Here is a 14,456-nt window from a genome sequence, read left to right as displayed (position 1 = left end):
GCTGCAGCACTTTTCCAAGCGGAGATGCAAACAATAGTTACGGGGGAAAATTTGAATAGAGTATCGAAGACTATCTTGAGGACTGTATCATCCCTTAACGATATCTTTTCTTTTTCGGTGCAGTATTCTTCACTCTCATTTTTATATTTTTCGTAGAAATTTAGTAAAACCTAAAATAATTCTATTCGAAACAAATGGAGTTCTATTTTCTTTTTTGGCGCAGTATTTTGTTTCAAATATTCTCCACTGTCTTTTTTATATTTTTCATAGAAAAGTAAAACATTCGTCCTGCAAAAATAATTCTATTTGAAACAGATGGAGTTCCATTTCCTTTTTTGGTGTAGTATTTTGTTTCAAATATTCTCTACATCTCTTTTTTATATTTTTCATAGAGGTTCGGTAAACCTGAACTCGTACGTGAATGTAATTCTATTTGAAACAAATGAAGTTCTATGATAGATTATTGCACCTCCAGTAGAATATATTTTGCTAGATCTTCTAAAGTCCCTTCCGGGGGAATGTCATGAATAATTACTTCAGACAGAGACCATCGTGCTGGGAAGAAACCACGGATGGAACACGATGAAGTGAATTGCGCCTCTGTGATCGAACGTGGCAGGATTAGGGAATTTTAGAAAGAAATAGAGAAATGGGACGTCAGAGGGCTAATGGAAACGTGGAAGGAATCTACCGGAGGGGATGGGTGGATTTGAGAAGGAAGCTTTCGGAAGGATTCGGATAGAATTATCAAACTGTGAGGAGAGAAAATAAGGGAAAGGTGAGAAAGTAGCAAAGTGACAGTAGGAGGGGGAATAGAACGAACGTGGAAGGGGTTGACAGGCAGAATGAGAGAGGGAGAGACTATTAATTAGACATTTTAATTCGAGAACGACAGAGCATGAGGGGCAAATTTTCAAATAAAAACTCATCTCCGAGTACTGGGATAGCAGTTCAACGTGTAGGCGTTCTTACTATAATTTTTCCATCAAATGAGTGAATTTGATTTTCAACCAGTACCAAAAATGGCCATTTTCGAACTTCGTCGTTCTATCAAGGACCCAGTATTTGCACGAATTTGGTATTGTCGTATTTCAATTTGCGCCGTCACGGTCGACGTTTCGGCAGTTGGCAATTCGTTGACGGCGAACCGCAACGTTTAGCTTTGCTCCTGCGACGGGAAAAACCGCGTAAATACGTTCCCCGGAACGGAAAGTGACCGAGAAACTCGAACATGTTGCGGTTTAAGTAGCCAACTATTAGCACGGAGCTTCGGAGGAGGCAAAAACTTCCACGTCGACGGAATTCTCTGAGACTCGGAATAGTTTCCATTCCGTGGAACTGCGTTTTCATTGAAAACTTTGTCTTCGCGGTTGTTGATGGACCGTACAACGTAACGAGAAAGTAACGAGACCAAAAAGAATTCAGAGTAGCTCCCCGGGGGACTCGAGACGGTCCTTACAACGTCGGTGTAATAAGTTCTCCAGAATCGTGTTCTATGAAATTTTAATTGTATCTTCAATTTTTCAACTCCCTCGAATCCTAGCGGAAAAGAAAGCCAACCAGTCCACTGTGCCCACTTTGGGTGTTTTTCGACGCAATTTTATCATTATCTCGCCGTGTAAATGGAAGTGCAGCGAGGTTTCCGGCAACAAAACAATTAATTGCAATGCAAAGGAAACTAAACGAGTCCTAGTTACGCCTAGAGCTTAGCGTTAGGCAGTTCCCGACCCTTCTAGTTTAGCCGTGAGTGTTGTCTTGCGAACAGTTCACATGACCAGTCCCCGGGAAACCAGCGGAACCGTGACCACCAGCAGTAACAGCGCGTTGGCCGATTCGCCAGGCCACGAATTCGTGTCCGATAGCATGAGGGTCTCGGACACGGACCTCGAAGAGGTCCTAGAGGGCATGAAAAAGCTGGGGATGCAGCCACCGAAAGGTCAGTGATCGTTGGTCGTCGTTAACCTTGCTTGCGAAGGACGAGTGCCCAGAACACGAAGCACCAATCTCCTAAGTCGTGCCACGTGTCCTCCATTTTATTCGTCTGTTCGTTAAAACGTACAAAATTCTACTATTCTTTAATTTCTGGACCACGCGAAATCTTACTCGATTACCTAGATTAACACTTAGGGATCGACGAATTCTATTTTTTTTTTCACGTGGAATCACGCTTTATGCAGGGTGTTCGGCCACCCCTGGGAGAAATTTTAATGGGAGATTCCAGAGGTAAAAATAAAAAGGCTTCGTTAAAAAGTTATTAAAAAATTAAATTAAAAAATTTCAAATCATTCTGGAAAAATTATTGTCGATTGCAGGGGTCAACTACAATCATTTTTGGTGAATAGACATACCCTCGAATTCCTACGCAGTTTCGAGAAAAAAATCCATTACCGAAAATGCCATGTCTGACCACACGTTGATCTGTTTCCCTGAAGTTCTTCGAAATTGAAAACTTTCAAATCGTTCTAAAAAAATTATTTTCCGTTGCGGGGGTGAAATACAATCATTTTTGGTGAATAGACATACCTCCGAATTTCTAACCAGTTTCGAGAAAAAAATTCGAGTAGTTACTGAAAATATACCGTGTGGCCGGAAATGTTTCTAACTTTTTAACGAAGCTTCAATCAACAAATTAGTATCCTTAATTTTCGTCTTATTTTGGCCTCTAGAACACCCTGTATATCTCGTACTGTTATAAAGCAAAATGTGTCCGTATTCCCTTTATCGAACGCTATTTCTAGAAATTTTATTTCACTCGGATATTGCAGCGGACGAAGGTGTAATCGAATTCGAAGCGTGTCGAATATTTCGCGTACTGAATTTCCTCAGTCGGGACGAGGCTCGATCCGTTGCCTAAGTGTTAATCGATTGCAATCAGATTAACCGTTCCGGGAACGGTCAGTGGCTGGATGCGTGACTATCTAGGAATAGCCGGGAGTCGTTCGTAACATAATTGATACGGCTTACACTTAACTGTAAATCCTCGGCTAATGATGAGCATCGATCCGCGCCCCCGGGTTTAAAAATACGAACAGAACGCGAAAGAGGACACTTGCCGCGAGAATTCGAGTGCTTCGTGGTTCACGGACGCGCTCCGCGTCCTCGATCGACTACCCTCGAAGAGAGTCCACGTGTGCACGTTACTTCGGTACTGTTTTTTGTACACACACCTTAACAATTAACCACGGAACGCAATGCTTGAACAGATACTCGCGCGTTGTTCCGTTACGACCACCAACGAAATATATCTTTTTTCCTTCCCGTTTGCTGGCGGAATCCACCTGGCAAACATAAACCATTCGATGCGAGCTTCTTTTCAAATTTGATTATATTAGTTCAGTGCATCGATGTTTCGACTCTGTGGAAGACCCTCTTCAGGATTAAAATTTGAGAATGGGATGGATTAAAAATAAACGACCTTAGTTCTGGTGGTTCATCGTATATAATTTCATCGTTTACATTTGTAACTTTACATTGAATTTAATTTATATTATAACTGACACTTACGTGTAGAAGTTGAGTGCATTCATGACTTTGGATCGCAAAGAAACAGCCTTAGTTTTGTTGGTTCATCATATATAAATATTTATATTTCTAACTTTATATTGTATTTAATTTACAACTGATGATTATGTGTATAAGTTGAGAGATTAGAAGTTGGCTGGTCTGACTAGTTGCAGTATAATCTCCTTCTTTAGTTTAGTGTTTCGTGTACAGTAGAGTATACTATAACTAGTCAGACAACTTCTTATCTACACACAGTAGACTATATCAACATCCCTTTAGTTTTTCATCGTATTTATTACACTCGTACAGCAGTAAGCTCATAAAACTTCAAACTGTGTCACATGGTAACGCTCCCAAATTAATGAAAATATTGAATAATTTTTAAAAACTATGAAAATTTCTACCATAACTCTGTAAGTGCTGTAAAAAGGTTAAGGCTGGCAACCAGGTTAAAAATTGACTAATTTCTAGCATTCTTGAAATCCTGGAGAAGGCCTTCGAGGGTTCGAAACTTAAAAGAGTGAAAAAATTTACATAAAAATAGACTGTCCATAAGATGTAAGTATCGACGACGCGAGCAAACGGAAGAAAGGAGAGAATCCTGCGATCGAGCGATCTATGCCCAAGACACGGGTGTCCAAGCATACATCCTCCCCCGTGAGTATATGCGTGAATCAACGTCATCGTGAAACTCGATCTCGATGTTCCACCTTTTCACCAGCATTTAGTGTCGTCGTCACCCCCGTAGTCTGTGTTACCCGTTCCCGGTTGAGGAGCAGCTTGTCCAACTTTCCTATCAGTGTGCTTTCTGTAGGGATTGCTCGAGTACGAAACCCCCTCCCCCCATCCTATTTACTTGTATGCGAGTCGGGAGACCATTGTCTTCTCGTTAGTTGCTCGAGCCTGCCCGACCTCGTCTGACATAATATGATGCCTCATGTGACTAAACGACCGCTTTTCATTCTATTTTGTCAACAGCCTAAAGAAGAGGAGTTCCCGATAAAAGCTTATCCAAATCACACCCCCTTCAAAAATAATACGACATGCTTCTTTTCCCGTCTCAAAAACCGACGTTGATTTCTCGATTCTCGTTCACGATCTCCTCGAACCCCTCTCCTCCCTCTGTTCGGTTTTTCCTTTCTCTTTTTTTACTTCTATCGTCTTTTGTGTTCTCGTTCCCGTTTTGCGTGTCACCGACACCCACGGATCCGGATCTCGATCCTCCCCAATCCCCCTTCGTTTCGTTGCCGATATTTCTTTTTCCTCGTTTCCGATATCGATGCGACGATAGGACGCGACAGTCTCGCGGTTCAGGGGTAGCCCGCGCGATGGTTTCCGTTATCGTTATTTCCGTCGCGGTCGATAATTATCGGCGATCGACCCAACGGGATCGAGCGGGCCATCTTACTTAAACGCGGTACAAAAATAGGTTATCGGGAGAGAGGGTGGGGGGCAGGACGGAAGAATAACAACCATGCGAGAGGAAACAGCGTGTTTTGGGAATACGTCGAATTTGAAACCGTGATCAAGCTAACGCGTGAATAACGTAGTAGTTTTTTGGCCACGTGCGGGGCGAAGAGAGAGATGGATGGACACCGAGAGATAGTATGATTGGAAGAAGAACGAGAGAAGATTATATTTCCTTTAGCCCGAAATCGAGTAATAATCAATGATTAAACGCTCGACTAAATGTCTGTGTGTCTGTCTGTCGTCTGTCTGTCTTCATTATAATTGTCTCTTGTGGATTCTATCCGTGTTGTAAAACGTTACGGATCGGTTAACAAACGGGCGAGGCAACCAGGGGGAAGAAATCGAACGGGGAACGTTGGTATCGAGCGTGGACGGAAAAATTGAACCTTTTCGAGAAAAAAACGATTTAGACGCGTATTTAAAAAAAAAAAACGAAAAAAAAAATAAATAAACACAGGAGGGGAAAAATTTAATCGGAGCAACAACCAACAAACGCGTCGTGATTTAACGGGGGTTACAGGTATCGACGCGGTAACGAAGACAGAAGGGATAGGGGTAAAGAGAAAAAGAAAAAAAAAAATAAATGAAATTCGTTGAACGACAATACGTGTTTTAAAAAGAAAAAGTTACCAAAAAAAAAAAAAAAAAAAATATATATAAACGAAGATCGAGGTGTAATTTCGTCTCGTCTCTCGTGGGTGTAATTCTTTGTAGTGATTTCCTTCCGATTAAACCTATAATACGTGTTAAAAACTCCATGGATGGGAACGGGGCGATCGCGTTTACACGCCCGTCCGCCCGAAGCGAACACGATAAAATCGCGGATAAGAATAAATAATAAACGATAGAAACAAGAGAAAGAAAAAAAAAAGAAAAACACCAAAAAATTTAGTCTTCTCGGGGGGTGGGCGACGGAGGCGGGAGAAGGGCCGACGTGGAACGGCGGAGAGGAGGGCGCGGGGGGGTGTAGAGAATTAATTAACGCGAGTTCCGCGTTTTCCGTATGGACGGAGGCTCGAGCGGCGCGCGGAACGAGCACGCGAAAGAATTTTCACGCACCGGTGCACACCGATTACAACAACGGCAAAAAAAAATACGAGAAAACTGTAAAATATACTCGATTAAACGAACAGCGCTGGGGTGAAACGACAAAACGAGAAGGGGTTGGGAAACACGGGAGCCTCGATAGGCGTTCGTGAGGCCATCGAACGTCGGGGCAGACTCCGACGCGGAGGGCGCATGTAAAGACGAATCGATAGTTACAGCCAAGGGTGCTAAACGGAGAACGGGGGTGGTGTCAACCCTCTGGCGAAAAAATTCGGCGCTCCGTTACAGTGGCTCGACTCTTTTAACGCTGGACCTGCCAAAGGGGTCGAAATGAATTGTTTTGTAATTTTTTTTTGTAACTCATTTTCCGTTGTAGCTTTTGTCTGAGCATATTGGCAGTTAATTTTATTAAGTTTTCTATTTTCACTTCGTGTATAAAATTTGTATGCCTGCGTATGCCAATGTGGGTCGAAGAGTTTAGGTAAACTTTTGAATTTCAAAAATTTCTGTTATGTTTCTTTCCAAGGACACTTGTTTTCTAGAACAAGTCATTTTTACCCCTCCAAGTAGATGTCAGTACGTATCTAGTCAACATCTTACACTATGGTTTGAGGAAAGAAACAGCCTAATAATTTGCTGTCGGAGGAAACGAGCCAAGGGAGACCGGAAGCTACACGCGAAGCTCTTAGGCGCAGAGTTTTGGACAGCCAAGTTAACTTTGATTCCCCGCGGGTGCTCAGACGCGTTCAACGTAATCCCACGTCGGGACGTAATTACTTAAATCGCGTTCCTGGAGAATAGGGTTTCACCTGGCTCGATCAATCGACCCCGGATGCTCGTCTTGGTTCCGATTGTTTTAGCGGGGACGCGCGTGAACACAGATTTATCGAAACTCGCGTCGCTTTTCCTGGAAAGACCATAACAGAGACGACCAAAATTCTTATCTGGACGAACGTTTCGAGTACTGTTATTGCTCGTTAAAGTGCGACGAAAATTTTCACGTTAGATGTAAATTGTAGTTTTTAATCGTTGTCTGTTGTTCGAATAAAGTTTGCTCGTCTCGCCTCTATCGATATTAACACGTTCGCTACCACGCGTCACACTGTCTATTTCGTTATAAATAAATGACACTATAGACCAGTGTCACGTAGTATTTGACGTATTATTGGGAATATTCAATTGGCCTATTTAATACGTTTCATTTGTACATGGTTAAAAGCATGTTCTACGTCGAACAGAACATAACTCCAAATGTATAGTCTGTGGCGTACGGTTTCCTAATTGACAATGAACGATGATAGCAAACGTGATAAGAGTCTGTCTAATTCTCGGTAAATTGAATCATTTTTTAGGATTTTTTTTCGAATGAAAACTAATTTCAAATTTTGCGTACAGGCTCGCCTCCTGAACAGGGTAGAAAGAAGACTGCAGAAATTTAAATTTAATTTGTTCGACCGTAATTAAAATTTACTCAGTAATTATTCAACGATGCAGACTCCATTGTTTGATCATAACTTTTCATTATCGGGTATTTTCAGTAAATGTAACGAAACGTTGTGTCAGCTCAAACGAAGTAAACTTAATTTCCACGAGGTCTTTATTTCCAACCTTTTATTTTGCATTGTAAATAAATGAAGTAAAAACTGTAGACCATACATCACATTATGCGTGATATGTTATTCCAAATATTCGTTTGGCCTGTTTAATAAATTTTATTTATATATAATTAAAATCGCTACAAAGCAAGCGTCATCTGTGACGCATGATTTTCCAACGCGTTAATGGATCTTTTTAGTTCTTTGCAGTAAACGTTGGACAATTTTAGAACTTTCTTTCGAAGAAAATTACCGGGAACGTCAATTTCAAATTTTTGTACGTTCGCTGCAGCGCAAACGTATAGGGTGTACTTGTTTTATTTGCACTGTCGCGCGGACTAAGCTAAAAATAAAATAAAAAAGGAATCTGAAAATTTAACAAAATCGCAGCTGTCTGAAAATTCGATTTCTATCTCGATCGAGTTGACTTTGCCACGGACAATAGAGGAATATTTACTTTACATGTTTGTACAATTTAAAAATCGGTCGTTCCATTTTTTCTGCAAATATCGCGTCGACGAGCTTGAAAAATATAGTTCCACGAACAATCGCTTTAAAATTTCAGCATCAAACTTTATAATTATGGTTTTAAACAGGTTAAAGGGGTTTCTAAAGTGGTTACAGCGTCCCCGTGCGGGGAAGATCTTTTAACTCAATGAGACCACGTTTCGTTGTTAAAACAATTTAACGCAAACATCGTTGTCTGCTTTATGCACCCATAAACGAAGTATAAACTGTCGACCATCGCTTGGAATATTCTATTCAAAGTATTCGGTGGGTCCATTAAATATTCAGTTTATAAATGTCGAGCGCAGAAATTGCTTCTTTCTGTCCAAGGAGTCGCCTGGGGTTAACAAAATTTGAAATTTGCCGCTATCGAGGCGTCATCGCGCGTAAAGGAGATTGATTTTGTTCTACTGGTGAATTAGACAAACCTCTTAACGCTAGTCGGGGCAGATTAAACGGGACACGCGGTCGCGAGGCACGTCGGAAAGCCTTCCACGGTTCCGTTTCGCGTTTCCACCCTCCCATCGTTTCTCGGTTCTCTGTCCTTGTGTGGTTTGAGTTTTTGTGTCCACGTACCCCTTCCCGCTTCAACCCACTAACACACACACACAGAAACACGATTTAATTGTCGCACACCGGCGCACGGAGAAGACACGCGCGTCGCGAGATCGATGCGAAGAAACAGGAACACGAAGGCTGAAAGCTCCCGTGGAAAATCGCGACTCGTGTTAAACGGTGGCGAACACACGCTCTCCCTCCCGCGTATAAATTTACACGGATGCGAAATTTCACACCGTGCAGATTCGCTCCGGAAACGTACACACACAGATTTACACCTTAAAAAAAAGAAAAAAAAAATGAATATAAAACGTGCAGACTCACGCGTACGAGATGCCCGCGCGCGGCCCCCTTGAAAATAGCTACAACGCTGCTTGTCAATCTCCGCAGAAGAAGAGTGGGAACGCGATTTGGAGGCTGAGCTGAAGGATTACGAGGTAGTTACCGGGAACGAGGAAAAGAACGGCGCCCCGGCGCCCGTAGGTGAGATCGCCGCGTTGGATAAAGACGATTGGGAGAAGCAGATCGACGACCTCTTAGCCAACGACGTGGACGACGAGGACCTCAAGTGAGCCGAAGAGATCCTCTTTGCGACCGGTTAGAGACGATCTCGTCGCGTTTCAATTGAGATCCTGGGGCACGGTGTCAGAGATCGCCGGGGTGGGTTTCTATCTTTCTCTTCCATCGACCTTCCTCCCGGGAGCGAGAGGATCGCTTCACCAGGCGAGGGGATACTCCTTTCTGTTTACCTTCCCTTCCGCTTTGTTCCTCTCTTTGAGAGGATTCATTGTGCTCAAGATAACCCATTATATGCTTAAAACAGTCGTGGCAAAAAATGTTGACCGCTTGCGGTAAGAGAGCTACCGTGACGGTTTGGCGAACGCAACGCCACCTGGCGGCGGATCTTGTCACTTCCAGTACGCGCCATATTGCGTTGCACCATGGCGACGATTACAGTTCGGTAGAAGCTTCGGTACGCGCGTGTTGTTTGTGTTCGACTCTCCGTGCTAGGCAACATCCTTACAGCGTAAAGAAAGTCGTATCGTATCCAGGTACGTGTTAAATCAGGTCGTTTCGAGCATGTATGTACGAATTCTTCTAAATGTTCTTTACGTTCTCATGAAAAATATTAACTTTGTTCTGGTAGAAGACTTTTACTGATTCTATGAACAAAGTGTCGATGTACCTTTTGTGTTTAACTCTAGTACTATGTTTGTACGTTTGTATTATGCCTAAAATTCGCATAGACGCATACGGTGACTTGCGAAACGACCTAGTATAACGTGCGTTACGTGTCGAGAGTCGTGGCACGCGAACCTGAAAGTGGGGACAACCGCGTGTGAATTCCAGTCGAACAAGTGACCTTAAGCGGTGAATATCTTCTGTCACGAGCGACGCTCTTGAAATTCGGGAGCTCGATAAAACCGGTTAAATCGAGAGCACTGTCTGGTAGGACCACTACCGAGTGTCGTGGGCGTAGAGTGTAATAATGTGAGAATAAGAGAGAAGGGAAGAGGAAATGGGGATGGTTGAGACGACATTCGTTCGCCTCGAACAATTGCAACGGAAAGGGAGAAGATGGAGAGAAAGGGGGGACTGGAGAGGAAAATAAAAAGAGTCTCTTCCTTGTTTCCGCTTCTCCAGGTTTGTTTGTTGTCTCAGACAGCACCTACGTTTGCGATCCTCGAGCACGATGAAGATGATGGGATTAAAAATGAAACTGGGGGGAACGGCTGAGAGATGGGAGAGAAGGGTTTAGGCACGTTTACGCTTGTACAGACTGTAAATTATTTTGCCGATCGATCGATCTCGCTTCTGGAACCTCCGTCGATTCCATCCATCGATGATCTCCGTGGATCTACCGAACGGTGGACGGGCGTGCACGCGAAAACACTGATGACGGATATACTTTAACGCCACACTTATGTCAATTGTTACACGACACGTTCTTCGGTTACGAGGACGGTGTAAGAATGTAAAACATACAAAAAAAACCAAGTATTCCCCTCCAAAAAAAAAAAAATCGAAATCGAAAAAAATTTCAACATTTCTCGTTTGTAATAATATCGATCGTTAAGATATTTAACAAAAGAACAACAAAAAAAAAATATTGAAAATGAAAATCGTGCCAGCCGCGACATCGAACGCGGTTGGCGCTGTTAACTCGAAATGCACTGTGCTACGGAATACGACTCGAACAGTAAAAAAAAAAAATAGAAAAACAAAATTGAAACGCTCTTCATCGGGTTCGAAGGATCGAGAACATTCCGATATTATTACACTGCCGTGTGCCGAAGGACACCGTTTCGAACGGATCGACCCGTATCGTCGACTTTATTTTTTACAAACTCAACTGTCGGACACGCTTTTCCGCTAGAAGTGAGAAACAAAAAAATACACAGACACAAAAGATAACGGATATGCTTTATCGTGGATTTTTCGCATTGCCAAAAGCAACTCGATTTCGACGAGCGTATTCACGATCCGCTCCGCGACGATCTATCCAGGGATGGGCAGAATTCGTAGATAAAAATGTCGTGTAAGGAATTAATGATGAACAAACTTTTTACCCGTTAGTTCGTTTTATCAAAATTAGAATTTTAAGTTTTACGTTGAACGAATAAAGACTTATCTATATAACTGTTCGATTAAATAAACGACGCAAATAAATCGCTATACTGTATCGCTATTCGTCGTCTATTGTTCGAAGAAAATTTTGCCCGATCTTTGGTATTATCTTGCGCGATCTGTCCCGATACGCGGACAGAGAGGTCCGTAACGATCGATCGAGAGATTATTTATATCATTGCGAGACGTATTGTTGATGTTCGCGTCGCCAGGGATATGATTGTTCTTTTGTTAAACTAGCTGTGGTATTTGTTACACGTATCGCGCTTGATGTTGAGTATATTCACTGCGATCTCACAGAGGAAGGACTGAACCTGTTGAAACGTATAAAACATTAGACGTAGATACTCGGTAATTTTAGAGCTATAAGTACTTGATGTTACATACCGTATGTTAAACGTTGTATATAATAAACTACCAGCTGGAACACCAGCTACAGCTGAAACAAAATGGTTCGTTAACGAACGAAGAACAACATAATTACACCTTCGATAAAACAACCCGACATTCAGTATATAACATATAGTTATGTCTTTGCAATTATCAAGCGTCTAGGTCCAATATTTCACGCGTTGCAACAGCCTTTCATCATCCTGTAAAAACACGTTAACCAAGTTTGAGTAACTGTCGGATCTGCAAGCAAATTTCTACATTAATGATATTTTACTTATTATTAAATTATTATTAAGTTATAGGGCACATAAGTTGTCATTACTATATCAATTTACTTACAAACCCTACAGCTATTCAAAGTTGAAACTCTAGATTTACGGACATTGATTGCACATCGTTATTATTTAGGATATATCGTTACCATATTATTAACGAATGATGTTTATGAGTTCTGTAACTTAACTCCAATTGAATCGACGGGTTCCGTAAATCTAGCGTTGAAACAGGCGACAGGATTAGGTCCTTCCCACGTCAGTGTCCGCGATAAAAAAAACGTAGAAGTCGGCGAATCGATGGAGCAAGAGTCGCATATAGTCGTTGTAGGTCGCAACAACAATTCCTCGACAATGATTTTCTCCGTGCGACATGCCGTCCAATAATTCCCTTGCTCTCGATGGAACTGGGGCAAAACAACAATTTGTGGATAAAGAGAAAACCGCGGAGACGATAAACCGTCGCGTTCCGCGTGCAAAACAATCATCAAAATTGCTTTGATTCAAGTCGGGACGCAGCGACTTGGTTTTACAACGTACTCGTTTCCAATAGCACGAACCAAAATAGCGCGCAACGAACAGCTTACACCGAGCGCGTCAAATTTGTACAAAGTACGCATAAGATACGTTAAACGTAAAACGAATACGGGGAAGATTACATTACGCGTTTGTTTAGTCTTGCGAGGATGAGATTGGCAAAACTTTCTTTCAAATCGAAGCAACCTATGATAATTAATTCACTTCGTGAATACTTATTCCCTGAGTACAAAATTCTGTTCCACGATTCAAATTCAAAGGTTGTTTATATTCTATTCGCTATTCGAAATTTGTATCTAGACTAGACGTTTGCCCATCTCTGCAAGAGGAGGAAAACTTAACCTTGGTTCGGCTTCTTAAACATTTTGACTGCCGCGCCACCTATATATGGGTGACAGGATTTGTCATTATGATACTAGAAAAATTCATTTGAACAGAATTGGTGAATTTTAACAAGGTTACGAGAATAAGTACCGAAACAAATGTTAGGTTATGTAGCCTATAATGGTCGAGAATCAAAATTTTACTTTCGCAGCGTAGCGTATTCTTCGTTTCGTTTGATCGATTCTCTTTCCTTCTCTGCTGGGTCAGATCTCGCCGCGAGTGGTGGAAATTCAATCGTGCATTAGTGGTCACGGTAACTGCATAGTACGATATTTTTTTCTTTTTTTTTTGCTTGCATTGACCGTACCGTGTAAACTGTCCCTGTACTTTACAAAATGGCCGAGTAACAACGGCTAAATTTACAAGCGAAATCGTTGAATTTCCCGTCGAGACGTTCGTTTCGCGTACGCCGCTATGTTGAGTGCAGATCATTCGTCAATTCTCCCCGGGAAACGGCGAACTCGGCGTACTTAAAAAAGAAAGAGGCGCCACTTGTCTTGTCCGCCGCATAGAAATTCACGAAAAAAAAAAAAAAGGCCTGATTCTTCGAGAAGACGAAGGAAAAGACTAATTCTGAACTCAACGCGCTGGTTCACCGCGTGCGCGTGTTTCATTCGCACTAGTCGTTAGGTGGATGTATACATGTTATATTGAATATAAATATATAAATATACGTATATATGTACATTAAGGATATGTCGCAAAGATTCGGGCCTAAGTTTGTCAGAGTTGATGGAAGACAGAGATACACGCGTATGCGTACACCAACAGTGTTATACATATAAATATATATATACATATATATGTGGCTGAACGGAATCCCCGAGGCGATAATCGTGTATTTCTTAAGCCGCGCCGAGTATGTGAATTCTATTGCGATGTTGAGTCTTTCGTTGGCGACCTATTGTATGTATTCTATTGATTCACCGTGCGATCCTCCTGTTATATTTCTTCGCGCGTGCGACGTTCGCGAGTAAAATAAACAAAAACAAAAAAAAGGAAAAATATAGTCCCGTGTTTTTCTGTCCTCTTGCCTTGACTGAGACGCGAGAAAAAGTACACGCATCGGCGAGCGGCCCCTCGTCGTTTCCATAACGGTCGGATGAACAGCAAACGAATCAGGAACGTAATTGTCCGATAAGCGAACGTCTTTCTCTCCGAAATGATTCGAGACAGAAACAAATTAATTTCACGACCATGTGTATGGTGTACTTCGGCAATCCCCTTATTACAAATACGACTCTGTGAATTGTGTAATAAAGCTATCCTATGGTACAGTGCATTCACTTGTAAGAATGAACATACACCCGATACGCATATATGTATAAATGATATACATATATACATATGAAAATAAATAAAAAATATATATATATGTTGTTGACTCCATTGAAAGTATGATAATATATTAATGAATAACTAACGAGAATGAGGCAAACATTAAATTCCGAAACTATTAAGAAATTAATTAATATAATTGCGGAATGTAACAATAAAGGTCGTGTACCTCTTGAAAAATAAACTGGAACAAAATACCATAATCGAGTGATAAGCAGCATGT

The 14,456-nt window shown here is 41.8% G+C and overlaps 1 protein-coding gene and 1 long non-coding RNA gene across 3 annotated transcripts in view; one reads left to right on the top strand and one right to left on the bottom strand.

Moving 5' to 3' along the window:
- Positions 1–12,601, top strand: part of LOC122397603 (synapse-associated protein 1) — a 106,605-nt gene extending 94,004 nt beyond the window's left edge. The window contains exons 8-9 of one of the 2 annotated variants that reach the window (XM_043396855.1): positions 1,766–1,936; positions 9,072–12,601. In XM_043396855.1, coding sequence (XP_043252790.1) covers positions 1,766–1,936; positions 9,072–9,253 — 353 coding nt within the window. In that variant the 3' untranslated portion in view covers positions 9,254–12,601. Of the gene's footprint in view, positions 1–1,765; positions 1,937–4,482; positions 5,386–9,071 lie in introns of those variants that run through there. The other variant, XM_043396856.1, reaches the window with a different exon arrangement.
- On the bottom strand, positions 10,695–14,418 carry LOC122397605. Its single transcript, XR_006259136.1, has 2 exons — positions 12,042–14,418; positions 10,695–11,942 (listed from the first exon to the last, which is right to left on the bottom strand). It is a non-coding gene; the product is annotated as an uncharacterized LOC122397605 (long non-coding RNA).
- Between the last annotated feature and the right edge of the window lie 38 nt (positions 14,419–14,456).

This window comes from Colletes gigas, unplaced genomic scaffold (assembly GCF_013123115.1).
Source record: "Colletes gigas isolate AHSC1104 unplaced genomic scaffold, ASM1312311v1 Colletes_gigas_Sc00010, whole genome shotgun sequence".
Taxonomy (NCBI): domain Eukaryota; kingdom Metazoa; phylum Arthropoda; class Insecta; order Hymenoptera; family Colletidae; genus Colletes; species Colletes gigas.
Note: the sequence above shows the minus strand (reverse complement) of the source record. Positions and strands in the feature narration are given on the sequence as shown.